This window comes from Chlorocebus sabaeus, chromosome 7 (assembly GCF_047675955.1).
Source record: "Chlorocebus sabaeus isolate Y175 chromosome 7, mChlSab1.0.hap1, whole genome shotgun sequence".
NCBI classification, from domain to species: domain Eukaryota; kingdom Metazoa; phylum Chordata; class Mammalia; order Primates; family Cercopithecidae; genus Chlorocebus; species Chlorocebus sabaeus.
Genome location: NC_132910.1, coordinates 72,683,668 through 72,709,722, shown reverse-complemented (window position 1 = coordinate 72,709,722; position 26,055 = coordinate 72,683,668). Strand labels below are relative to the sequence as shown.

General features: G+C 38.2%; 1 protein-coding gene across 1 annotated transcript in view; it reads left to right on the top strand.

The window, feature by feature from the left end:
• ANXA5 (annexin A5) overlaps positions 1–13,834 on the top strand; it is a 29,957-nt gene extending 16,123 nt beyond the window's left edge. Inside the window, exons 6-13 of the mRNA XM_007999689.3 lie at positions 96–186; positions 3,354–3,433; positions 3,899–3,955; positions 9,109–9,202; positions 10,136–10,231; positions 11,815–11,873; positions 12,100–12,222; positions 13,303–13,834. Of these exons, the coding sequence (XP_007997880.1) occupies positions 96–186; positions 3,354–3,433; positions 3,899–3,955; positions 9,109–9,202; positions 10,136–10,231; positions 11,815–11,873; positions 12,100–12,222; positions 13,303–13,362 (660 nt within the window). The 3' untranslated portion in view covers positions 13,363–13,834. The remainder of the gene's footprint in view (positions 1–95; positions 187–3,353; positions 3,434–3,898; positions 3,956–9,108; positions 9,203–10,135; positions 10,232–11,814; positions 11,874–12,099; positions 12,223–13,302) is intronic.
• Positions 13,835–26,055: the final 12,221 nt, after the last annotated feature.

Sequence of the window (26,055 nt, the reverse complement as noted above, 5' to 3'; positions counted from 1 at the left end):
TATATAACTGTACAATTTGGGTAACATCTATTCTGGGAAAATAACTTTCTTTCAAATCTTATTGACATATTTTCTCTATTAAAATCTCCAAACAGGGAGCTGGAACAGATGAAAAAGTACTGACAGAAATTATTGCTTCAAGGACACCTGAAGAACTAAGAGCCATCAAAGAAGTTTATGAAGAAGGTAAATGTTTGTGAGTTATATTTTGACTTCACCTCCACTGTTACTTCCATCATTTCTCTGATTTGAATGCAGTCCTTTGTAGGTATGGGAGGCAGGCAGTAAATGATGGTTGAATGAATGAATGAATGAATGACCTGCAATTCAAGCTATTTTTCTCCTTCACTAAGGAAAAGACTGTCTTGTTATCCTCTTCTATTTTAACATTTTATAAGAAGCTGCTGCTGAAGATGGAGTTTACTTTTGCATAGGATTTGTAATTAGTGTAGGGATATACAGCTTGTCTTATGTTAACATTAAGGTAAAAATGGTTTTTCCTCTTTTAAAAATATTTAGCTTTATGTTAGCAAAATTTAGGAGTTATATAAAAAGTACTTTTGGAACTTTGGAAGAGAAACCTAAACCCTTTCCCACATCAGAGTTGATAAAGTACATTTGAGTAAATGTATGTTGTCTTAGTTAATGGCAATGCTTGAATAAAATATTCTGCATTTTGATTTTTCTTTTTAGTATGCTTTTTTCATGAACAGAAGTCTGCATTTCAGCCTGAAATATGTCCCATGAATAGAATCAAGAAAATGAAATAAAAAGTAGAGGTAGAGAGTCCTTTTCTTACCAGATTTCTTGTAGCCAGCTCTTTCTCCTGCCTGATTGAGGAGGGTCAGACTATCCAGTTTCTCAGCTCAGTCAACAGACTCCAAGCCTAGTGTCCTTTACTAGGGACTGTATCTTGCCATTAGTTTGCTAATCTTAAAAATGGCTTTGTTAACCCAGCAAGTCAAAACAGTGTGATAGTTTAGAGCAACTGTATAATTACCTTTCTAAAGGGCTGAATCTCTCTTTCCTGCTTCTCTTATTATAGGCAGTAAGTTCCCAACCACTAAGGCAGAAGTGATACATGTATCTCAACTTTGAACTTTATTTGATGTACTATTCAAATATCTCTTTCTGGGGATGTTGACGTTGATGAGAACATTTGTGCTACTGGATTACACATGGTGTGCTCAAAGGGGGTAATAACTGTGGTCTGTCCTACTCAGCTGTGTAATTGAGCACTGGCTGTGTGTCTGGCAGTGTGCTAGTTGTCATGAGTGACAAAAGGTGTGCATAACCCAGCTCCTGTCCTCAGGCAGTTTGCATGCAGTCTCCTCAGGGTGACATGACAGAATGACGGAAATATTTAAAGGATAATGAAGTTCAAACTAAAGTAAAATACCAATAATATTAAATGTAAAAATGCATTCAGAAGAGAGAGGTCATCATAGCTTTGGATGTTAGGGAGGCTTCATGGTGCAAATCACACATGCAGCAGAGTTTCAAGACTAGGTGGGTTTACAAAGTGTCCATTGACAGATGAATAGATAAAGAATACACACACACACACACACACACACACAAACACAGACACACATGGGAGTACTATTCAGTCTTAAAGAGGGGAAATCCTATCATTTCAACATCATGGATAAACGTGGAGGACATAATGCAAAGTGAAATAAGCTAGGCACAAGGCATAAGCTATGCCTGATCTCACTTCTTATGTTGAATCTAAAAAAATTGAACTCATAGAAACAGTAAAACAGTGTTTGCTAGGGTGTAGGGGCGGGGTGAATGGGAGAAAGGACTGGTGATATATTGGTCAAAGCATACACAATTTTAGTTAGGCAGAATGAATAAGTTCTGGGGATCTCATGTACAGCATGGTGACTATAGTGAAAGTATAACTGTATTATGTGCTTGAAATTTGTGAATAGAGTATATTTTAAATGTCCTCACCATACACAAAAATATAGACTATATGAAGTGATGGATATGCTGATTAGCTTGATCGTGTTAATCATTTCACAGTGTACACATATATCAATACATTATGGTGTATACCTTAAATATATACAATTTTTATTTGTCCATCATAACTCAACAAAGCTGGGAAAAAAAGATGGTGCATTTTGAGTAGGTAGAAAAGGTATTTTTGGTGAGGTACTGTCTGTCTTTAATGGCATGGAGACTGGACTGTGGAGAGTATATTGAGGGATGGAGAGGGCCTGGCTGCCGTGGAGGATGTGTGCATGTCCATTGTGGAAGGTAAATGGAACAAGCGAGGTTAGGCTCAGATATAGATGGTTTTGCATGACTGGATTAGGAATTTGGACTTAATTCAAAGGTACTGTAAATTCCTGAACGGGCAGTGGAGTGCTGAAGGAACAATTGAGGGAGGAAGGAGATTTGAATAGAAAGGCTAATTGGACAGTTATGTGTATGGGAGGTAAGCTAGGTATTTAGGAATTATGGCCCAACCTAGGTTAGTGAGAGGTGTGAGGAGGATAAATCAGGGACAGGAGAAACATGTGATAGGATTTAATGGTTAATATATACAGGTATTGGCATAGAAGAAAGAATTAAGGATTCCTACAAGGTTTTGTATTTGGGTAACTGGTTGAAATAAACGCATAACTCTTCTGGGCCTTTTAAAATAGAAGTTTCAGGCTTTTAAAGTTCGTTTGCTTTCACATAATAATTAAATATTTAAATACCTTAGAGTAAGGCCTCCTTTCCTTTAATAGCAACTGTTTGAGAGTAGTGAGAAAGACTTGTAGACTCTTGTAGATCCGAATTCTCCACTTTTATATGGCCTTACGTTGAGCAGCTGGAAACAGAGGTGGGAAGGGGGTGTACTTTAAAATATCATTGCTGTCTCTCAGAGTTAACTTTATTTCTGCAGAGGAAAAATACCTTATTAGGGGGAGTGATGGCCATGCCCAAAGAAATAAATCCCAGAATATTAGAGGATGGAAGACATTTGGAAGCTAACCATATAAAAGATTTGAAAGAAAGCAAAACAGAATTTAAGGTTACGATTGATTGTGTTTTGGAGACTTTCCAGTACCATCATGTGTCTCTAGACTAATGACTACATTGGTTGAGAGAATTTCTAAATGGCTGAGTCTTGATTTAAGTTTGAATTGAATGCCTTTGGGAGCTTTAATTCATTTTTGTCCAACCACTCACTGAAAGCATTTGCTGAGAGCATTCAGAGATGGAATAGAGGGAATTTATGTTAACCAAATAAAATATTTCTTCTTTTATGTTGCTTTCATTTGATTAATGGGGCAAGATTATTTTTCTAGTTGAAAGAAGATGTAAATAAGTATGAAATTATTTTGTTGCAGAATATGGCTCAAGCCTGGAAGATGACGTGGTGGGGGACACTTCAGGGTACTACCAGCGGATGTTGGTGGTTCTCCTTCAGGTATTGGGTGGAGATTAATTACAGTTTTATTAAAAAGCCTGAAGTTGGACTGGGCTGAATCTAGTTAAGTAAGGTCACTTAAAATTCTTTTAATAATTTGTGGTACTTGCTGATTCTTACTGCGATGATTCTGGCTGTATGTTGCTTGTGCTTGTTTGTGTTTCAGAATATCTGGTCTAAATTCTTAACAGCTAACTCATACGTTTGTTTTAGATAGTAGTATCTTGTTCCTTTCACAGAATGATAGCAGTATCTTGTTCTTTCATAGAATTTAAAATCAGGAGGGTCATTATTGGTTTTGGACAGGCTGTGTGATGATAATGTGAAATAGTGCAGGATTGATCTTAATAAAAGCATATTATTCCTAGAGAAAGAGCTTTGTTGAATAACCATCAGGTGGAACCATTTTTCCTTTTGAATGAGAATGCTCTACAGTTCAATAACGTGACATATTACCTCTCATAGGCTAACAGAGACCCTGATGCTGGAATTGATGAAGCTCAAGTTGAACAAGATGCTCAGGTGAGTGATGCCCAGGATATGATAACTTTATTATGTTGTAGAAATGAAGAAGTAATTCATGGTAATGAAAAAATCACAATGTATGTTATAATAGCTTCTAGTGATAATCTTGTTAATGGGTTCTTCACATAGCATAAGACCTATGTAAGTAGCTTTTTCTTATTCTGACCTGGTCGGCAAAATATTTTACCTTAAAGCCGAAATGAAATAAAATAAATTACATAGTGAGTTCCAACTAGACATGGTTTTTTTGTTTTGTGATTATTGAACATTCACAAAATAGAGAATTTTACAAAAAACAGGTGTTATTAATTCCACTGCCAGTTATGCGGTGGATCTCTTAGCAGGAGAAGATAAAGAAGAAAGAATAAAGTATTTAACAGTAAGTGGTGTTTAATTACGTAAGAGATGACAAGTTATTTTGGTATTAGGAAATTTCTCTGCATTTCCTTTGACAGAATTTTAAGTAGGATTGGTCTTCTGTCAGCTGCTTTTTAGTGACTCCAAATGAAAATTTCCTCTTAAGTGACTTTTAAACCCCTATAAAGTCTCAGTCTGCTTAATAAAACAGTTATTAAAATATATGAAAGGAAATTTGAAACATGAGAGTTGAAAACTGGAAATTGGTAATAAAGGAATTACTTGGGTTCCTAGAACCGCCAATCATAGACCTCTTTCTGGTCACATGTTTCAATTAAGAGAATTCACAATTCTTGGTTGTTTGTCATGTATCATTGAAAAAGGAAGAGCCATATTCACTCCTCCAGTGGAACAACCCATGGATGTGCAATCTCACTTTGCTAACAGGAAAGAGGAGAGAGGTTATTTTTTTGGGTAGGGTGATTTTATAATGGTTTCAGAATGCTGTCGTATCTCTCTAGCTGGAGAGAAAAAAATAACTGAATGTTTACTGAGGGCTCACTGTGCAGTATTTGACTCTTGCTTCACTCTAAGAAAATGCAAGCCGATTGTGTCCAGCCCCTGATTATAACCTTCAGACTTTCTGGTGGTTCCTTTGTCCTCAGGATAAAGTCCAGGTTCCTGAATGGGTTACAAGCTCCTTTGTTATCTGTGCCTTGTTTACTTATGCCTCCAGCCTCTCTCACTTGGTCTCTGTGCCCTCTTGCCCCTCCAACCCCTTTTCACCTGAGTTCTCTTCAAGAGTCAGTCTTCAGCTTAGATACTTTAGAGTTAGGTGCCCCTCACAGGGAAAACCATAGCCCCCCTTCCCCCCCAAGCTTCCTGTCACAGTTCTTGCCACCTTCTCTGGAAGCCACCTATTTACTTGACTGCCTTCCTGGGCACCCTGAGCTGTCAGTTCAATTGTGTCCTCAGCTTCTGGCATAGAGTAGGTGCTCAGTAAATAACTGATGAATGAATGAGCACGTAACTCTACCAGAGAGGGGCAGTTTCCCTTTTATGGATAAAGAAACAAGCCCATGGCTTCCACTGAATAGCAGTGGAGTTGGAATTCCTAACGAGGCCAGTCTGACTCCAAAGCTCTTTCTCTTTCCCTAGAAGATAGTCAGTGTTCTTGAATATTAATATTTCACTATAAGAATATTTCACTACGAGATATTCAGTGTTCTTGAATATTAGTGCCTTCTGTGATTTTCTCTATCATTAAAGGGCTTATTAAATACCAACTTCAAGCACAAATCTAGCTTAACTCCACCTTCTTTCGCGGAGAGGGCTGGAGAAACCCTACAGAGTTGTACTCCTGTTAGGGGCTTTGTTTGGTACTGAGGTGGTGATCTTACTGCTTTCTAAGCATTGTTTGTGGCTTTGCTAGAAGATAGTGCTGTTTCTGTCATTCCTACTGTCAAGAGTAGAATAGGAGTTCTGGGAGCTTTTCAGGGTCACAGTGTAAGAAACCAACTCTAGTCCTCTCAGATGTCTGCAGTGAGGCCTGCATTAGCAAGCAGAGGGCAGATTTCCAAGATAGTCGGTGATGTAATGAGAGCATTGCTGCAGCGTGAGGCTCCTGAGGGGAAAACTACATTTTAACCTTGTTTTCATTGATTTCTCTCCTTGGAGCACTTACTGGATAGCACTGCTGTTCAAACTTTCATGGGCATGCGGAGCACCTGGGGACCTTTAATTGCAGATTGTGATTCTGTGGGTCTGGGCAGGGGCTGGGAGTCTGGATTTTGAACATGCTCTCAGGTAATGCCTGCATCCTTGGTCCTTTGATTACTGAGGCTGTATGGGTGACACTTACCTGTCATGCAGTGGTTATAACCATTCAGAACCCTGAGAGTACATGTGAGACTGTACATGTGAAAACTGCTTTATAGAGTTACTTTAAAATATCCCTTGAATGGAATCCAAGCTTTTCTTAGCCTTCCAGTGACCAGGAGCAACACAGAACATGTTATGCTGGCTATTAGTTTTTGATTCTTTAAAATGTATTATTATTAATTAATAAACCTGTTGAAAACAATCTTTCAGCATTATAAAAAGGAACACACCAACTTGTACCTCATAGCAAGGGCAGCCGGGCTGTTATCACTAGTGAGAATTTGAGATTTCTTGAGAGTAAGCTGAGACGACTAAAGGGCCCTTTTATAAGCGTTTGCATTTTTGTCTCTACTGATACCTGGCACTAAGAGGATTTCAGTTATTTGAGAGGTTTGATAAGCCATAAAGTCATTCACTTGGGAACCGAACATTTTGTAGATAATCCACTTTTTAACATTTTTAATGTGTTAAACTGATTTAATATTTTTAATAAATTAAAACAGATTTTACCTTCTTCCCCGATAAATCCTTGTTTTATGCTTTCTCTGGAGGGAGAGTTGAACTCTTAGAGGAAAGAGGGAGAAGGAGAAGTAATCAGTTTACTGGGTACTTGCTACTGATTACCTGACCCTGTCCAGTACATTATGTAAGTTATATAATTTCTATTAATGACTGTATACACTGAGGCTGAAGAGGAGATTAAGTAGTTCATCTGAAATCTCGCAGATAGACCATATCTGTTTTGACTCCAAAATCTCATCCTTTGCACTGTACCAGGGCTTATCAAACTGTACTTAAGCTGTACCATAAAGCTAAGGGAAGGGGTATAAGGGTCCCTCATCCAGACGGATCCATGAATATTGGGCATCCTCATTTAGAAGAAACGATACTTAGATTAAAACAAAACTGTTAAATAGCATTGTTTTACATGAAGAAGTCATCATTATTGCATATGATTACTTAATAATAGTTTCACAATAGATGCTGATCCCAAACATAATTCTCCTAATAAAATTAAAAGATTATAGTAAAAATACCTGACATCTCACCAGTTATTCCCATATAACAGGCTTAACTGCTGTACCTACTAGAGAAAATTTCTAGACATTTAAAACAGTTGATAAGAAATATGTGCATCAATGTCTGATATTGTACAAGATGAGTCTGTCACCCATTTAGGTGTTAGTATATTTGTATATTTTATCTACATGTGGAAACATACCAGAAGTAGTAACTAGCACCCTCAGGATGTTGATATTAATAGCAACTTTTCTTTCCTTTCCCTTTCCCCTTTCCCCTTCCCCCTTCCCTGCCTTCCCCTCCCCTCCCCCCCTTCCCTTTTCCTTTCCTTCTTGCTCTTGTCGCCCAGGCTGGAGTGCAGTGCCATGATCTAGGCTCACTGCAACCTCTGCCTCCTGGGTTCAAGCGATTCTCCTGCCTCAGCCTCCCGGGTTCAAGCAATTCTCCTGCCTCAACCTCCCGGGTAGCTGGGATTACAGGCATCCACCACCGTGCCCAGATAATTTTTGTATTTTTAGTATAGACAAGGTTTTGCCATGCCCAGGCTGGTCTCGAACTCCTGGGCTCAAGCGATCCACCCACCTCAGCATCCCAAAGTACTGGGATTACAGGCATAAGCCACCATACCTAGCCTGTAACTTTTATTTTCTTATTTTTGTTTGTTCTTAGTTTTACAAAATTTCTCAATGAACCTGTGTTGTTTTTGTAATTAGATTTTAAAAGTTATTTTAAGAAAGGTCTCTGTCATCATGATATGGTTCTAAAGTGTAGATACATACATGACTTTCAGAGTTAGTATCTTTTCAGGTTTGAAGAGCATGTTCACATGGCCAGAGTTGGTATTATTCATTTTTATCATTAAAATAATTTATTTTAAAATTGAGCATAAAGATATGTGAGTCTCATTTTTTTCTTATTCTCCAGAAATATAATAAAAAGTAGATCTTTACCACCATAATCTACATTTTTAAACATACCATGATCAAACCTTCTATATCAAACCTGTTATTATCACTTCCTGTCTTTATTTGGATTGCTGCTTGTGGGCATAAGGCCAACTGCAAGTAGCAGCCTCAGCAAATTGCATTCATCTTACTTTAATATGTATACTTAGTTTGAAATGAATAAAAAGATAGTACAGTCATTGTAAAGATTGATTCTTTGGATTTTCATAAATTATTCACATCTCAATAAGTGAATTCAGAGTAAATGTTGCTGTTTGTATATAAGCTTATTTTTTTAGGCAGTGATATGAACACAAGAAAGCATATATTTTTTTTCCATGTCAAAAGGGAAGTATGGGCATTCAGACTATTCAACCACTATTTATTGAGTGCTTCTATATGCCAGGCACTGTGCTATACCCACAACCTTTTAAACATTTATTGTGATCTTTGGAAATATGAAAACATTTTATAGCTAGCCTTGGTTAAATCTCAGTTGTAAAGATAAAATATGAAGTGTACTCTTAATCAAGTGCTATTGAACAAGCAACACAGAAAAGGCAGACAACGTAGCTTCCAGTTAAATCCTTTCCCAGTCTGTAAATGGATGTATCAACAGTGAGGTAATCATAACTGTCTCCTGACCCATATTGTTGCTTCTGAAAGATCGGAGGTTATAGCAGACATTTTGGGAACATGTAACCTTGCACCACTGCTGTGCTCTGTTGCTTGGACTCATGAATCTTCTGTGGCACAGTTCAGTGGCAGGCTCCAAAGTTGCTCCAAACTCAGCTGAGTTTCAGCATAGGAAACATTATAAATGAAAACTATTCATACAATATGATGAATCAAGTGAGTTAAAATTCAGGGAGTAAAAAACAAGTGTGATTAAGAACCTGGAAATGAGATGGAGGAACAATTTATTAATTGAGTTTGAAATTTTTGCAGGCTTTATTTCAGGCTGGAGAACTTAAATGGGGGACAGATGAAGAAAAATTTATTACCATCTTTGGAACACGAAGTGTGTCCCATTTGAGAAAGGGTGAGTGAAAAAAAATCTGTATAGGGCAGTTACATTGGTAAATTTGGAAAGTGCATGAGCCGGTGTGACAGAATACTTCCTCATAGCAGGGACTTAGCGAATGAATCAGTTTTTGTATTTCTTCCTTTTGGTGACCTGGAGAAATCTCACATTGTCTTTGCTGCTGTTATAGCTTTTACAAACTAGAGCTCCTTAGTCCACCCTTCACTACTGGAGGATGGCAAGGGAGGTCAGATCTCTAGATTGTTCTTCCCATAGTCACACATCACTGGGTAGTGGCTCACTACACATATTTCCTCCTAGAGATTGGTATCCATGACTTCATCTCTGGATACTCATCAGCACTTGTGGTATCAGTTGGGAATGAATTTAGTGTAAGTGACAAAGAACCCTAACAGTGGCTTGAAAAATCAGGCTTTTTTTCCGGAGGTGGGATTCCATGGTTGATTTGGCAGGACCTGAGATCTTTCAGATCTTTCTGTGTGTGTGTGTGTGGTTTTTTTTTTTTTTTTTCGCTCCATTATCCCTAGTGTTTTGATTTTCTTTCTCGTATTCATTTCTTCATTATCACAAGATGTCTGCTCTAGCTCCAAACTTAACCATTTCACAGCAGGAAGGAAAGGAAAGGGTAAACCAGTCATATCTGTGTATCACTTTTTATAAGTGAGGAGATTTCTCAGCATCCCCTCTAGTGGATTTACCTTTAAGTCTCATTGGCTGTAACTAGTAAGGGGACTGGGAAATCAGTGAACAAAGTATACCTGCAATCCATTGCTTAGGGCTTGGCACATTGAGGCTCTGAGCACAAGGTTCTGTCAGCAAGGAAGAATGGGAGATTAGTGTTCAGTAGTACACTACCTAATCAGAGTAGATATCTTGTTTCTGGAAAGAGTGATCCTTATGTGATTAGGAAATCATTTTTATTTTTTCTAGTGTTTGACAAGTACATGACTATATCAGGATTTCAAATTGAGGAAACCATTGACCGGGAGACTTCTGGCAATTTGGAGCAACTACTCCTTGCTGTCGGTAGGTGATTTACAATGTATTCATATTTTTGGTGATAAGAGCTAAAGTATTTTATTCGATTGAGGCTGCATCTGAAAATAACCACCTCAGTGTGAAAGGAAGAGTTTGAGATGATATTTAGGGGAAGCAAACTTGTAAATTTCCAATTCAGAAATTTATTTTGATGTTAGAAATACAGGATTGTCTGGTTAGTTCATCTAAATCCTATGGAAGTACTAAGATAATTGTTTAAAAATCGTTTTGAAGCTGCATTAAAAATATTATTTCTTGAAGAACCTGAAATGTCGTGGACATTATCTCAGAGGCTTGTAAACATTATTTCTGATACCTGTGGAATTTTAGAATTCTTTTGAATATTGTCCTCTCAGCTTTGAGGCAGATTAAGAAATTGTCATCTGGTTTAGAAAAAAAGAATATCTTTGATGTAATAGAAGATGTGATGATGGTTGTTTTCAAATTAAATAATTTAGTTTTATTTTAATTAAATATTCAGAATAATCTGGAAAAATTGGAGAACTGAATCTGTGCAGTTAATTGCAGCATTATATACTCTCCAAAACTAGGGTGAATCTAGTTTGTGAGTCTCCTCTAGTCCTTTTTTTCATATGGGTCTGCAGTGAGCCTCTGTCTGCTGTTTGTTCCAAGTATTTGGCATTGAGCTCACGCTTTGGTGCTCTTTGTCTTCATGAGAATAAGCTTTTAAAGATGTGCATGAACCAGCTCTAAAAGTAGCCTTTCACTTGAGTATGCAGTTAATGAACTTTTACTAGAAAACTTTTAGACAGGTCCTTCATAATTAGAATCCACATACAAATTGCCAGGCATAGTGGCTCACGCCTGTAATCCCAGTACTTTGGGAGGCCGAGGCGGGTGGATCATGAGGTCAGGAGATCGAGACCATCCTGGCTAACATGGTGAAACCCTGTCTCTACTAAAAATACAAAAAATTAGTCGGGCATGGTGGTGGGAGCCTGTAGTCCCAGCTACTCAGGAGGCTGAGGCAGGAGAATGGCGTGAACCTGGAAGCGGAGCTTGCAGTGAGCCGAGATCGCACCACTGCACTCCAGCCTGGGCGACAGAGCCAGACTCCATCTCAAAAAGAAAAAGAAAAAGAAAAAGAAAAAGAATATGTAGAGAGTATAGGAAAGTCGCACAAGAGTTTTAAAAAATTAGATAGCGTAGTAATCTTGTATTACTTGCTTGAATGTCTTGGAATGAAAACTTCCAAGGGGTTTGTATAATTTATTGGTGGTGAAAAATATTGTGGTATTATAACAATCCAGGCTGCCCAAACTGCAGTATCCAAAAAGTCCTCACAGAACAAAGGGGCATAGAAAAAACGTGGCCCTCATTCTCCATGCCTTTCTATGCAGACCTTAGAACTCCAAGGAAAACCCAAGCCAGTGTCTAAGAAAATATTTGGTGAGTGAGGACGTTAGATAAGCTTACAGCTCTTTAGCCTCTGGTACTTTTGTGTTTTTATACAACTAGAGCTATAAGCAGGAAGCAGCACTTGATTTTTAATTACTTAATCCTTTTCATATCAGAATAGCATTTGACCATTGTATTGTTTATTTTCTTAGTGAAATCTATTCGAAGTATCCCTGCCTACCTTGCAGAGACCCTCTATTATGCTATGAAGGTAAGTGGATACCATGAACCTTCTATCTAATACATTTCTGTAATTATTATTCTTCATTTTTGCTTATGTTTTAGATGATAGACCTTGGGAATTTTTCTCTTCTTATAACATTCAACCCAGTTCTACTAAATTGTTATACCTTACTGATTCACCCGCACCCAGGAGCATTTGATCCTATGTTTGAAGTTTTTAAGCATTGTGCCTCTCTCTTTCTATTTTTTTAAAGGGAGCTGGGACAGATGATCATACCCTCATCAGAGTCATGGTATCCAGGAGTGAGATTGATCTGCTTAACATCAGGAAGGAGTTTAGGAAGAATTTTGCCACCTCTCTTTATTCCATGATTAAGGTAATAGAACCTTTCTTTAAATTATGTTTGGTAATCCAAAGCAGACCGGTATGTTGCATGAAAGACAAGAATGGGAGAACCTGATTCTTGTGTTAAGTTTAAAATTTTAGTGGCATGATTAGAACAATGAGTTAAAAAGCATAGCATAATGTTTCCTGAAGTAGAGATGATGGCTCCTAAGTGAAAGCATGGCTGTTGATGTGGCTGAGGCTCTTGGTGAACTTAGAAGCATTATTTAGTAGTGGTGACAGATGACTCAACAAACCAGACCTCTTGCCTATGATAATAATGTGTTCTTTCTGTCTTTTACCAGTTCCAGCTGTCCTTATTAGTCCTTCTTTTATTTCATATCAGCTTTTCCTTTCTTTATCGTCTTTTATCACCTTATCTCTGATGCTGGTTTCTAATTCAGGAAAGAGCCAACCAGGTCATATTGGGAGTAAGTAAGGAGCCCCTAGGTATTAGTATCATTTTTGTTCTTTTTAAAACAAGGTGCTCTGTGGCCTATAATTACATTTAGCTTAAGGTCTTTTGACTCTTTTTTTTTCTTCTGATAAAGGTTAATGTGGACCATGTGCAAAGCAAGATTTCAATTGAGCAGAAGCTTTTAGTTTAGCATGTGTGTGGTGTGGCTGGCCCAAAGGACACTGGAGAGTTTACCCATGCACCTTTAGCTTGAAACATTAATTTATCATGCATGTCTGCATGTGAGACAAGCAGATGCAAAGCGTGTCCTGCCCTTCTGTCTCGGAGGGAGAGCCATGACAGCCCTGCAGCCCTAGCACTGCCCGTGTTAGCTGATGTATACTAAGTGATAGAGACTATTCTGTTTAGAAGGCTTGATTTAACTATAGTTGTTAAAGTTTCCCTGTTCTTTGTGTTACCAGAGGGAATGCTGAGTGTCTGAGGTTACATTGGTAGGAAACTCCCTGCCTAACATTCCTGATGCGAAAGTCACAGAGATTACCCACTTGGGAGAAGAATCTTATAAATAAAATTTGTTGCCAGTTATTTGTTAGTTTTAAAATTTTCTATGGCTTCTGTGAGTCATGGAGGTTAATGCAATACATTTGGTTTCAGGGAGATACATCTGGGGACTATAAGAAAGCTCTTCTGCTGCTCTGTGGAGGAGAAGACTAATGTGTCACGGGGAAGAGCTCCCTGCTGTGTGCCTCTGCTGCCCCACTGCCTTCCTTCAGCACCTCTAGCTGCATTTGTATGCCAGGGCTTGACACATTGCCTTATTCATACTAGCATGCTCACGACCAACACATACGCATCATAGAAGAAAATAGTGGTGCTTCCTTCTGATCTCTGGTGGAGATCTCTTTGACTGCTCTAGTACTTAAGTATACTTATGTTACTAAGTTTAATGCCTGGCCATTTTCCATTTATATATTTTTCTTTAAGAGGCCAGATTGCTTTTAGCCTTTTTAAAAAACTTCATTTATATTACATTTGTAACCATGATACCTTAATCAGAAGCTTAGCCGTGAAATTGTGAACTCTTGGAAATGTTATTAGTCCAAGTTCGCAGCTAAACTAAACCTGTAAAATTATGGTGATTGTATTCAAAAGATTAATGAAAAATAAACATTTCTGTCCCCCTGAATTATGTGTACATGCGTGTTTAGATTTATTGTTAAATTTATCTATTTAACAATGATATCTCTTTTTAAGCTAATAATTGACAGTGGTGTTAGTTGAGAACTGAATTTACAGTTGGTCTTTTGGGCAATAAGAAATGCAACACCGCCGGGCGCGGTGGCTCAAGCCTTTAATCCCAGCACTTTGGGAGGCCGAGACGGGCGGATCACGAGGTCAGGAGATCGAGACCATCCTGGCTAACACGGTGAAACCCTGTCTCTACTAAAAAATACAAAAAACTAGCCGGGCGAGGTGGTGGGCGCCTGTAGTCCCACCTACTCAGGAGGCTGAGGCAGGAGAATGGCGTAAACCCGGGAGGCAGAGCTTGCAGTGAGCTGAGATCTGGCCACTGCACTCCAGCCTGGGCGGCAGAGCGAGACTCCATCTCAAAAAAAAAAAAAAGAAATGCAACACCATAGACTGAATTTCCTTCATAGTATATGATTTTTCCTAAATACAGGAAAGATTGAAGGGGTCTCTGGTTTATTTGCACCATGTTTATTTACGCATCTGTTAAAGCAATGCTTGTGGTGCTACTTGCTTAGTAGAAAAGCTGATTATAAAACTTAATGCAAAAATTCAGAGTACTACTTTTCTCTTCCCTCTTTCCTGTTGTGAACTTCCCTCCCATTTACCATCTGTCACTTTCTTTGAGATAAATAAAAAAGACAATAATTTTTTCTAGAAAGAAGCAGTTTATCAATCTTTTCTAATATTTACCTTTCAGTTTTCTGTTTTCAAACTGCTATTCAGTTGGTGTCATTTTTCTTTTTGTACTTATGCCCTTCTGGATGCATTTTTTTTTAAAGCAAAGTAATTGCCATTAATAAGATTTTTAAAATAAAATGAACTAATCTTCCTCTGAAAACTTTAAAATAGTGATAATATTCTTTTCACAACTGTTGATGCTCATCAGAATAACCAGGGGGATCTTAAAAACTGTGTATGTGTACACATGACATTGGATTTTTTTTTTTTTTTTTTTTTTTGAGAGGCCTCATAGGCAATTTTGATGCAGAGGCAAGTTGAGAATGAGTTGCTTATACTTTTCATATAGAAGATGATATGTTCCAAAGAGTTCGTTCTGTTACTGAAAATAGGCCACTGGCTTTAACTATGCCCTGGATTATTTGTTAGTCACACTTTAAGAGAAATCCACCAGTGAGCTTTAACATTTGCTATATTTTCTGTAGGTCTGGATCTGAAAATTTATTAATAACAATAATAAAAAAAACCCACAAAAAACATTTGCTATATTTATCTACTTAGTGACCTTCTTCGCAGCTCTTTCTGTGAGTTTATTGGGAGACAAGTTTTTGTGGAACTAGATAAGCTGATTCTAAACATCATGCAAAAAAGGAAGGATTGTTAGTAAAACTTAAGAGAGTAGTGAGGGAGCACTATTCTTTACACAAATTAGACTATATATCCCAAATAGCTGAAACAGTAATACTGTGGCATGAACAGACAGACAAAACAGCAAGTTCAGATATGGAAACAAATCATTTGGAAATTTAGTATATGTTAAAGGTAGGCCTTAATTTGCTGGGTGAAGATAGCATTTTTTTTCTAACAAATGGTGTGAAGACAGTTGGGCAGCCATCTAGGAAAATATAAGGCTGGTTCTGTACCTCATATATCAGGTAACTCTCAAAATGAAACAGATTTAAAACTTATATGAGGAAGAAGCATGGAGGGATTTCATCATACCTGTGCCTTTTAGATTCTCTGGGAAGCAGATGCTGAGATGGAGTTAGGGATGCAACAGGTTTATTGAATGGAACAGGCAAGAGGCAGGATTGGGCAAGGGGTGTCATCTGACTACACTGCAGACCTGACCAAATCTCTGCCAGTATCATGTGGAACTCTGAGGCAAAGATTTCTTGCAAGAGCCCTGTGTGAGACAGAAGTGCCTGGGCCCTGTGCCACCAACTTACTCAATTATTGGCTAAGTGTCTTCTGGAGAAGGGCTTGTGTTGGCTGGAAAGCTGAGGCAAAACTTGAAGGAGATTAAGAATTGGAGGCTGTCAGCAACCCACATTTTTCACAGCTTGGAAATGAGTCTTTTCTTGAAAGGGGATCTGAGTGGTGCAGTTCCATGTCTGCCATAATGATCTTGAAGTGGGAGGCCTTTCACCCCAAATCCAGAAGCCATAAGAGAAAAGATAATTATTTTTGATTTCCTAAAAATCAAAAACTACATGAAGAAGGAAGGAAGGCCAGGCATAGTGGCTCATGCCTGTAATTCCAGCACTTTGGGAGGCCAAGGTGGGTGGATTGCTTGAGCACAGGAGTTTGAGACCAGCATGGACAACATGGCAAAACACCATTTTTATTTTTTAAAAAACCAAACAAAAAATTAGCTGGATGTGGCACACGCCTCTGGTCCCAGCTACTTGGGAGGCTGAGGTGAGAGAATGGTTTGAGCACAGGAGCACAAGGTTGCAGTGAGCCTGGAAGGAGGGAAGGAGGAAAGGGAAGGAAGAAAGGAAGGGAGGGAGGGAGGAAGGGAGGGAGGGAAAATCACCACCAAGAAAATTTAAAGGACAAATGAAAAACTGGGGAAAACATTGACAGTTCATACAACAAAGATCTAATCTCCTTAGTACATGCTGCCACACCTTGTTTTATTGCACTTTGCAAGTAATTAAAAAAAACTTTCTTTAAAACAAATTGTAAGTTTGTGGCAACCCTGCATAGTCAGTGTATCAGCACCATTTTTCCAATAGCATGTGCTCACTCTTTATCTGTTTGTCACATTTTGGTAATCTTTGCAATATTTTAAATTTTCATTATTATGTATCTAATGGTGGTCTGTGTTCAGTGATCTTCAATGTTACTATCATAATGAAGGTGCTATGAACCATGCCCATTTAAGACAGTGGGCTTCACTGATAATGTGAGTTCTCACTGCTCCACTGACTGGCTGTTCCTCTCTCTCTCTCTCTCTCTCTGATCCTTTCTATTCCCTGAGAGAAAACAATATTGAAATTAGGTCAGTTAATAACCCTGCAATGGCCTCTGAGTGTTCAAATGAAAGGAGGAGACTCACACATCTCTTACTTTAAATCAAAAGTTAGAAATGATTCAACTTAGTGAGGAAGGCATGTCAAAAGCCAAGGCAGACTGAAAGCTAGGCTACTGGTGCCAAACAGCCAAATGTGAATAAATGTAAATTTTAATTTTCTTTCTGGAAGAAAATTAAAAGTGCTACTCCATTGAACACATGAATGGTTAAGACAGTGAAATAGCTGTATTGCTGACATAGAGAAAGTTTGAGTGGTCTGGTTAGAAGATAAAACCAGCCACAACATTCCCTTAAATCAAAGCCTAATCCAGAGCAAGATCCTAATTTTCAATTCTATGAAGGCTGAGAGGTGAGGACGCTGCAGAAGAAAAGTAGAAGTGAGCAGTTTTGGTTCATGAGGTTTAAGGGAAGAAGCCATCTCTATAGTAGAAAAGTGCAAATTGCAGCAGCAAGTGCTGATATAGAAGCTGCAGCTAGTTCTCCAGATGACCTAGCTAAGATAATTGATAAAGGAGGCTACACTAAACCACAGATTTTTAATGTAAACAGACAGCTTTCTATTAGAAGATAAGATTTATAGCTAGAGAGGAGACATCAATGCCTGGCTTCAGCTTCAAAGAACAGGCTGACTCTTCAAGGGCCAATGCAGCTGGTGATGTTAAGCTGAAGCCAATGCTCATTTACCATTCCCTGGATCCTAGGGCCCTTAAAAATCATGCTAAATCTACTCTGCCTGCATTCTGTAAATGGTACAACAATGCCTGGATGATAGCACATCTGTTTATAGCATGGTTTGCTGAATATTTTAAGCTCACTTTGGAGACCTACTGCTCAGAAAAAAAAAATCCTTTTCAAAATATTACTGTACATTGACAATACACCTTGTCACTTAAGGAGTGAATGTTGGAGCTTTACAAGGAGCTGAATGTTGTTTTCACGCCTGCTAACACAACATATATTTTGCACCCCATAGATCAAGGAGTAATTTCAACTTTTAAGTCTTATTAAAAAATGTATTTTGTAAGGGCATAACTGTCATAGATAGTGATTCTTTTCACGGATCTGGTCAAAGTAAATAGAAAACATTCTGGAAAAGATTCACCATTTTAGATGCCATTGATATGATTTGGCTTTGTATTCCCACCCAAATCTCATGTTGAATTGTGATCCCGAGTGCTGAGTGGTGTGAAGTAACTGGATCACGGGGGTGGTTTCTAATGGTTTAGCACCATCCCCCTAGTGTTGTCTCATAATAGAGTTCTCACAAGATCTGGTTGTTTGCAAGTGTGTAGCACCTTCCCTGTCACTCTGTCTTCCTCCTCCTCCACCATGGTGAGATGTACTTGCTTCGCCTTCACCTTCTGCCATGATTGTAAGTTTCCTGAGGCCTCCCAGCCATGCTTAATGTACAGCCTGTAGAACTGCGGAGTCAATTAAATGTCTTTTCTTCATAAACTCAGTCTTAGGCATTTCTTTTTTTTTTCTTTTTTTTTGAGACGGAGTCTCGCTCTGTCGCCTGGGCTGGAGTGCAGGGCTGGAGTGCAGTGGCCGGATCTCAGCTCACTGCAAGCTCCGCCTCCCGGGTTTACGCCATTCTCCTGCCTCAGCCTCCCAAGTAGCTGGGACTACAGGCGCCCGCCACCTCGCCTGGCTAGTTTTTTGTATTTTTTAGTAGAGACGGGGTTTCACCGTGTTAGCCAGGATGGTCTCGATCTCCTGACCTCGTGATCCGCCGGTCTCGGCCTCCCAAAGTGCTGGGATTACAGGCTTGAGCCACCGCACCCGGCCGGCATTTCTTTATAGCAGTGTGGGAACAGATTAATACAGCCGTTAAGAATATTCATGATTCATGAACAGAAGTAAAAATATCAGCATTACCAGGAGTTTGGAAGAAATTCATTCTAAACCTCATGGATGACTTTCAGGGGCTTAGGACTTCAGTGAACAGAGTAATTGCAAACATGGTGGAAATGGCAAGAGAAGTAGAAGTAGGAGTGAAGCCTGAAGATGTGACTGAATTGCTGCAATGTCATGATAAAACTCGAATGGACAAAGAGTTGCTTCTTATGGATGAGCAAAGAAATTGGTTTCTTAAGATGGAAACTATTCCTGGTGAAGATGCTGTGAACATTGTTGAAATGACAACAAAGGATTTAGAATGTTCCATAAACTTAGTTGATAAAGCAGCCATAGGGTTTGAGAAGATTGACTCCAATTTTGAAAGAAGCTCTACTACTAGACACTTATGCTTAGCTACTTAGCTAAGCTTATGCTTAGCTACTTAGGAGGCTGAGGCAGGAGGACTGCTTGAGGCCAGGAGTTCAAGACCAGCCCAGGCAGCATAGGGAGATCCTGTCTCTCAAAAAAGAAATGAAAAAATAATGAACTTAGTGTGATGGTGCATGCCTGTAGTTCCAGCTACATGGGAGGCTGAGGCCTAAGAGTTTGAGGCTACAGTAAGCTATGATCATGCTGCTGCCCTCCAGCCTGGGTGACAGAGCAAGAGCTTGTCTCTTAGAAAAAAAAAGTCTGCTTCAGAGAAATATTTTGTTAAAAAGAATCAATGCAGCAAACTTCATTATTGTATTATTTTAAGAAATTGCTGCAGTATCCCAACTTTTAGCAACCTCTGTCCTGATTAAGCAGTAGCCATTAACATCAAGGCAAGATCCTCCACTAGCAAAAAGACTGACTTGCTGAAGGCTCTGATGATTGTTAGCATTTTTTAGCAATAAATTATTTTTAAATTAAGATATTACATTTTTAAAGGGAAAAAAACCCAAACCAGTACTATAGTTTAAAAAAAGGGCAAAAGAGATGAATAGGCAGTTCATAGAATAAGAAATATGGCCCTTAAGCATGAAAAGATGCTTGATTTAACTCTTAATAAGGGAAGTGCAAATTCAGATTACACTGAGATTTCTTTTTCCACGTATTAGATTGTCAAAAATCCAAAAGTTGGAGAACATCATTGTTGTGACGGCGAGCTATAGTGAACTAGGAATTCTCACAGATGGTCAGTAGGAATAAAAAATGGTATAACCCCTCTGGAGGGCAGTTTGGCAATATTTACCCAAACTATAAATGTATTTACCTTCTGACCCAGCAATAGCGCTCTGTGCATTTTTCTACCCATCACCTGCATTTATGAAATGATGTGTGCATAAGGTTATTATTGTGACATTGTCAATTCTCCTTAAATTCAACAAAACATTTAATGTGATCTCATTAAAATACCCAGAGCAAATTTTTGGAAGTTCATGTGAAAAAACAGACAAGTAAGAGTGCCAGGAGAATTCTTTCTAAAGAATTGGATTGTGATCAGGTAGCATGATACCTCCAGCTTTGTTCTTTTTGCTTAGGATTGTCTTGGCTATGCAGGCTCTTTTTTGGTTCCACATGAACTTTAAAGTAGTTTTTCCCAATTCTGTGAAGAAAGTCAGTGGTAGCTTGATGGGGGTAGCATTGAATCTGTAAATTACCTTGGGCAGTATGACCATTTTTGCAATATTCATTCTTCCTATCCATGAGCATGGAATGTTCTTCCATTTGTTTGTGTCCTCTTTCATTTCACTGAGCAGTGGTTTGTAGTTCTTCTTGAAGAGGTCCTTCACATTTCTTCTAAGTTGGATTCCTAGGTATTTTATTTTCTTTGTAGCAATTGTGAATGGGAGTTCACTCATGATTTGGCTCTCTGTTTGTCTATTATTGGTGTATGGAAATGCTTGTGACTTTTGCACACTGATTTTGTATCCTGAGACTGCTGAAGTTGCTTATCAGTTTAAGGAGATCTGGGGCTGATACAATGGGGTTTTCTAAATATACAATCATATCATCTGCAAACAGAGACAATTTGATTTTCTCTTTTCCTAATTGAATGCCCTTTATGTTTTTCTCTTGCCTGATTGCTCTGGTCAGAACTTCCAACACTATATTGAATAGGAGTGGTGAGAGAGGGCATCCTTGTTTTGTGCCAGTTTTCAAAGGGAAAGTTTCCAGTTTTTGCCTATTCAGTATGATATTGGCTGTGGGTTTGTCATAAATAGCTCTTGTTATTTTGAGATACGTTCCGTCAATACTACAAGGCTACAGTAACCAAAACAGCATGGTACTGGTACCAAACCAGATATATAGACCAATGGAACAGAACAGAGGCCTCGGAAATAACACCACACATCTACAACTATCTGATCTGTGGCAAACCTGACAAAAACAAGCAATGGGGAAAGGATTCCCTATTTAATATTTAATAAATGGTGCTGGGAAAACTGGCTGGCCATATGTAGAAAGCTGAAACTGGATCCGTTCCTTACACCTTATACAAAAATTAACTCAAGATGGATTAAAGACTTAAATGTAAGACATAAAACCGTAAAAACCCTAGAAGAAAACCTGGGCAGTACCATTCAGGACATAGGCATCGGCAAAGGCTTCATGACTAAAACACCAAAAACAATGGCAACAAAAGCCAAAATAGACAAATGGGATCTAGTTAAACTAAAGAGCTTCTGCACAGCAAAAGAAACTACCATCAGAGTGAACAGGCAGCCTACAGAATGGGAGAACATTTTTGCAATCTACCCATCTGACAAAGGGCTAATGTCCAGAATCTAGAAAGAACTTAAACACATTTACAAGAAAAAAACAACCCCATCTAAAAGCAGGCAAAGGATATGAACAAGCACTTCTCAAAAGAAGACATTTATGCAGCCAACAGACATATGAAAAAAAGCTGATCATCACTGGTCATCAGAGAAATGCAAATCAAAACCACAATGAGATACCGTCTCACACAGGAAACAACAGATGCTGGAGAGGATATGGAGAAATAGGAACGCTTTTATACTGTTGGTGGGAGTGTAAATTAGTTCAACCATCATGGAAGACAGTGTGGCGATTCCTCAAGGACCTAGAACCAGAAATACCATTTGACCCAGTGATCCCATTACTGGGTATATACCCAAAGGATTATAAATCATGCTACTATAAAGACACATGCACATGTATGTTTATTGCGGCACTATTCACAATAGCAAAGTCTTAGAACCAACCCAAATGTTCATCGGTGATAGACTGGATTAAGAAAATGTGGCACATACCATGGAATACCATGCAGCCATAGAAAAGGACGAGTTCATGTCCTTTGCAGGGACATGAATGAAGCTGCAAACCATCATTCTTAGCAAACTATCATAAGGACAGAAAACCAAACACCGCATGTTCTCACTCAGGTGGGAGTTGAACGATGAGAACAAATGGACACAGGGCAGAGAACATCACACACTGGAGCCTGTCAGTGGGTCGGAGGCTAGGGGAGGGATAGCATTAGGAGAAATACCTAATGTAAATGACGAGTTGATGGGTGCAGCAAACCAACATGGCATATGTATACCCATGTAACAAACCTGCACGTTGTGCACATGTACCCTAGAACTTGTAGTGTAATTAAATAAAAAAAAATTAAAAAAAAGAATTGGACTGTGATAAGGGGCTAGAATTACCAGATACTAAAGCAAAAATTACAACTATTGTAACATTTTTAGAGGCCCCCCAAATGTTTTAAAAATATAAATCCACTTATTATTACCATTACCTTCTCATATGCAAATGATTCAAAGTACATTCATTACATTTCCCACAGACAAATATGCCTTCCCAATTTTTCTATTTTTGGTAGTGGCTCTAAAAAGAAGTGTAGTACTCATACAGTAGGCAGACAGACCAATTAAATAGAATAAAAATGACAGAAATAGGTCTCAACACAGATAGAAATGTAGTGTAAAACATCATTTTAAGTCAAGAGAGAAAATATAACTATTAAGTAAATAGTGCCAGGACCCCCCTCTTCGGGATAGACATCTCAAAAAACTAAAACTGGATCCATAACTCCCAGCTCATGATGATCAGTGATTTAAATATGAAAATAATGAAATCACACAAATATTAAAATAAATTCTATTATCTGACTTCGCCAGAAGTGTTAATATGTTATAAAATCTAGTAGCCATAAATGACAAAAAGTCTGATTAAATTTAACTAATAAACCTTAAACTTTTAGAACTGAAAGTTAAAGATTTATAAATGGTCAAAGCCATAATAGTCAAGTTTAAAAGAAAAACAATCACCTACAGAAAAATATTTGCAACTCATAGGTGTAGTTTCCCTATATATTGAGGTCCTTCATATTGAAAGGAAATGATCAATAACTCATGAGAAATGAAGGCCAATGACATGAAAAGGCCATTTACAGAGCAGACAATACAAGTTATCAGTCAACAATTGGAAAGATATTTAATCTCATTCATAATAAAAATAATGCAAGTCAAAACTATGGTGAGGTATAATTTTTCACTGAGCATATTAGCCAAGATAAAAATAATTGTTGATAAAGGCCTTCTCAACCAGCTGCTCTTATAACTGGATGGTGCCATTGTGAATTGTTCTATCCTCTTTGGAGGGCATCTGGCATTATAGATCACATTTACAAACATATATACTCTTTGATTCAACAGCTGTATTTCTAGAAATCGTCTTATGATACCACTGATGTGCAGTAACACAGACATAAGGCTATTCATTGTAGCGTTGCTTCTAATAACAAAATATGGAAACAATTTAAAAGCCTGTTAATAAAGGGCTGGGTAAAGTAATGATGGTACATTTGTACAATGGATACAGCACAGCCACAAAGAGTAAGAAATCTCCCTTTGTACTGATGTGGAAAAATACTGAGAATTAAGGAATATTGTTAAATGAAGATATTCAGATGTAGAATAATGGTCACAATATGGTTACCCTTTGTGTAAGAAAAGGAAAAATAAGAATTCATGTATGCGTTTGCTATACAAGAATAGAATAATTTTGAAGGATGCATAAGAAACTAGTAATAATATTTGCGTGTGGGGAAGAAAACGGGGTAGATGAGGGACAGGGAAAAGAGGTAGGTATTTCACTGTATACCTTTTAAATCTTTTGATTGTTGAATCAGGTGAATATACATTTTAAAACATTACCCTAAAATAAATACATAACATCTTTGATAATTCATAATGGAAAAACATGAAGAGAAACATAATGAATGTTTCTAAAACACTTTTCATATAAACGACATCAGTGTGGGGGAACATGATGGCTATTGCTCAGCTCAATCTCTGCTTGATTTGAGATTGCACAATTCTGCAAAGCTCAGGTATTACCAATTCAGGATAATCTTGAAGTTAGCAAATGGCCAGTCCAGTTTCAAGTTAAGTCCAGTTTCAAGTTACTTGCTTTTTTATTTTTTTAGAGTTAGGTATATTGAGGCTGAGTTTACCTTCAGTAAAATTCATCTTTTTTTTTTAGGTGTACAGTGTCTTGAACGTTGTTAAATGCATGCAATTATGAAACCATCACAACAATTAGGTTATAGGATGTTATCATTACCCCCATCTTCTCCCCCAAAAGTCTTCTAAAAGCCATTCGTAGTCAATCCTTTTTGCCTACTCCCAAACCCAGGTAATTACTAACCTGGTTTCGGTTTCTATAGTTTTTGTTTTTTTTCCTCCCAAGATGTCATATAAAGATTTATAAATGGTCAAAGCCATAATAGTCAAGTTTAAAAGAAAAACAATCAAAGCCATAATAGTCAAGTTTAAAAGAAAAACAATCACCTACAGAAAAATATTTGCAACTCATAGGTGTCACATAGGAATCACACGGTATAGCATTTTGAGTATGAATTCTTTCTTTTGTTTTTTTATTTTTTACTTTTTGAGACGGAGTCTTGCTCTGTCGCCCAGGCTGGAGTGCAGTGACGCGATCTTGGCTTGCTGCAATCTCCACCTCCTGGATTCAACTGATTCTCCTGCCTCAGCCTCCTGAGTAGCTAGGATTACAGATGTCCACCACACCTGGCTAATTTTTGTATTTTCAGTAGAGATGGGGTTTCGCCATGTTGGTCAGGCTGGTCTGAAACTCCTGACTTCAGGTGATCCCCCTGCCTTGGCTTCCCAAAGTGATGGAATTACAGGCATGAGCCACTGCACCTGGCTGAGTCTGAATTCTTTCAAAGAGCATAATGCATTTGAGATACAACCATCTTATAGCATGTATCAGTAATTAACTTGTTCTTTGTTTTCTGAATAGTATTCTGTTGTATGCATATAACACAGTACATTTATTCGTTCACCAGTTGGTAGACATCAGGGTTGTTTCTAGTTCTGAGTGATCATGAATAAAATCACTATAAAGATTCATGTACAATATTTATGTGGATATATGTTATTTCTCTTGGGTAAATAAGAATGGGATTGCTGGGTTATATGGTAGGTCTATGTGTAACTGTATCAGAAACTGCCAAACTGTTTCTCACAATAGTGGAACCATTTTGCTTCCTACAGCAATGTGTGTGTGTATGTGCATGTGTGTGCATTTATACATATATATATATTTTCATATATAAATATCAATTATGTATACCTACCACAAACACAGTGGCTTAAAAAATCACAGATGGTTATCTTATAGTTCTGGAAGTCAGAAGTCCAAAATTAGTATCACTGGACTAAAGGTGTGCGCAGGGCCGTGTCCCTTTCTGTGGGCTCTCAGGACCATCTATTTTCCCGCCCATTTCAGCTTTCAGAGGCTGCGCACATTCCTTAGCTGGTAGCCCTCCTCTATCTTCAAAGCCAGCAATTGCTTAACTCTGACATTTGTTTTCTGTCACCACATCTCCTCTAATGGACTCTCCTTCCTCCCTATTTCTCTTTTGAGGACCCTTGTGATTAAATTCAGCCCACTTGGGTAATCCAGAATAATTTCCCCACCTCAAGATCACATCTGCAAAATCCCTTTTGCCATGTAAGATCCCACATTCACAAGTTTTGGGAATTAAGACATGAACCTCTTTGTGGGTGAGGAAGGCTTTTTCTGCTTAGCAAAGATCATTTCAAGAATCATGATTTTGTAGCATACACACCATTTTATTTTTGTTAGGGTAAAAGTGGTGCTCTTTCCATCTTTCTATGTCTTACCAAGTCTGGGGAGTCTATTTTTGCCCAGTGGGTGGTGCTGTTGACATAGGTTTACTTCCATCACCTTCAAACTACACTTCTATTTATACTGATTTTTTTTTTTCTTTTTTCAGCATCACAGGATATTCTTTTCCTTTATTTTATTTT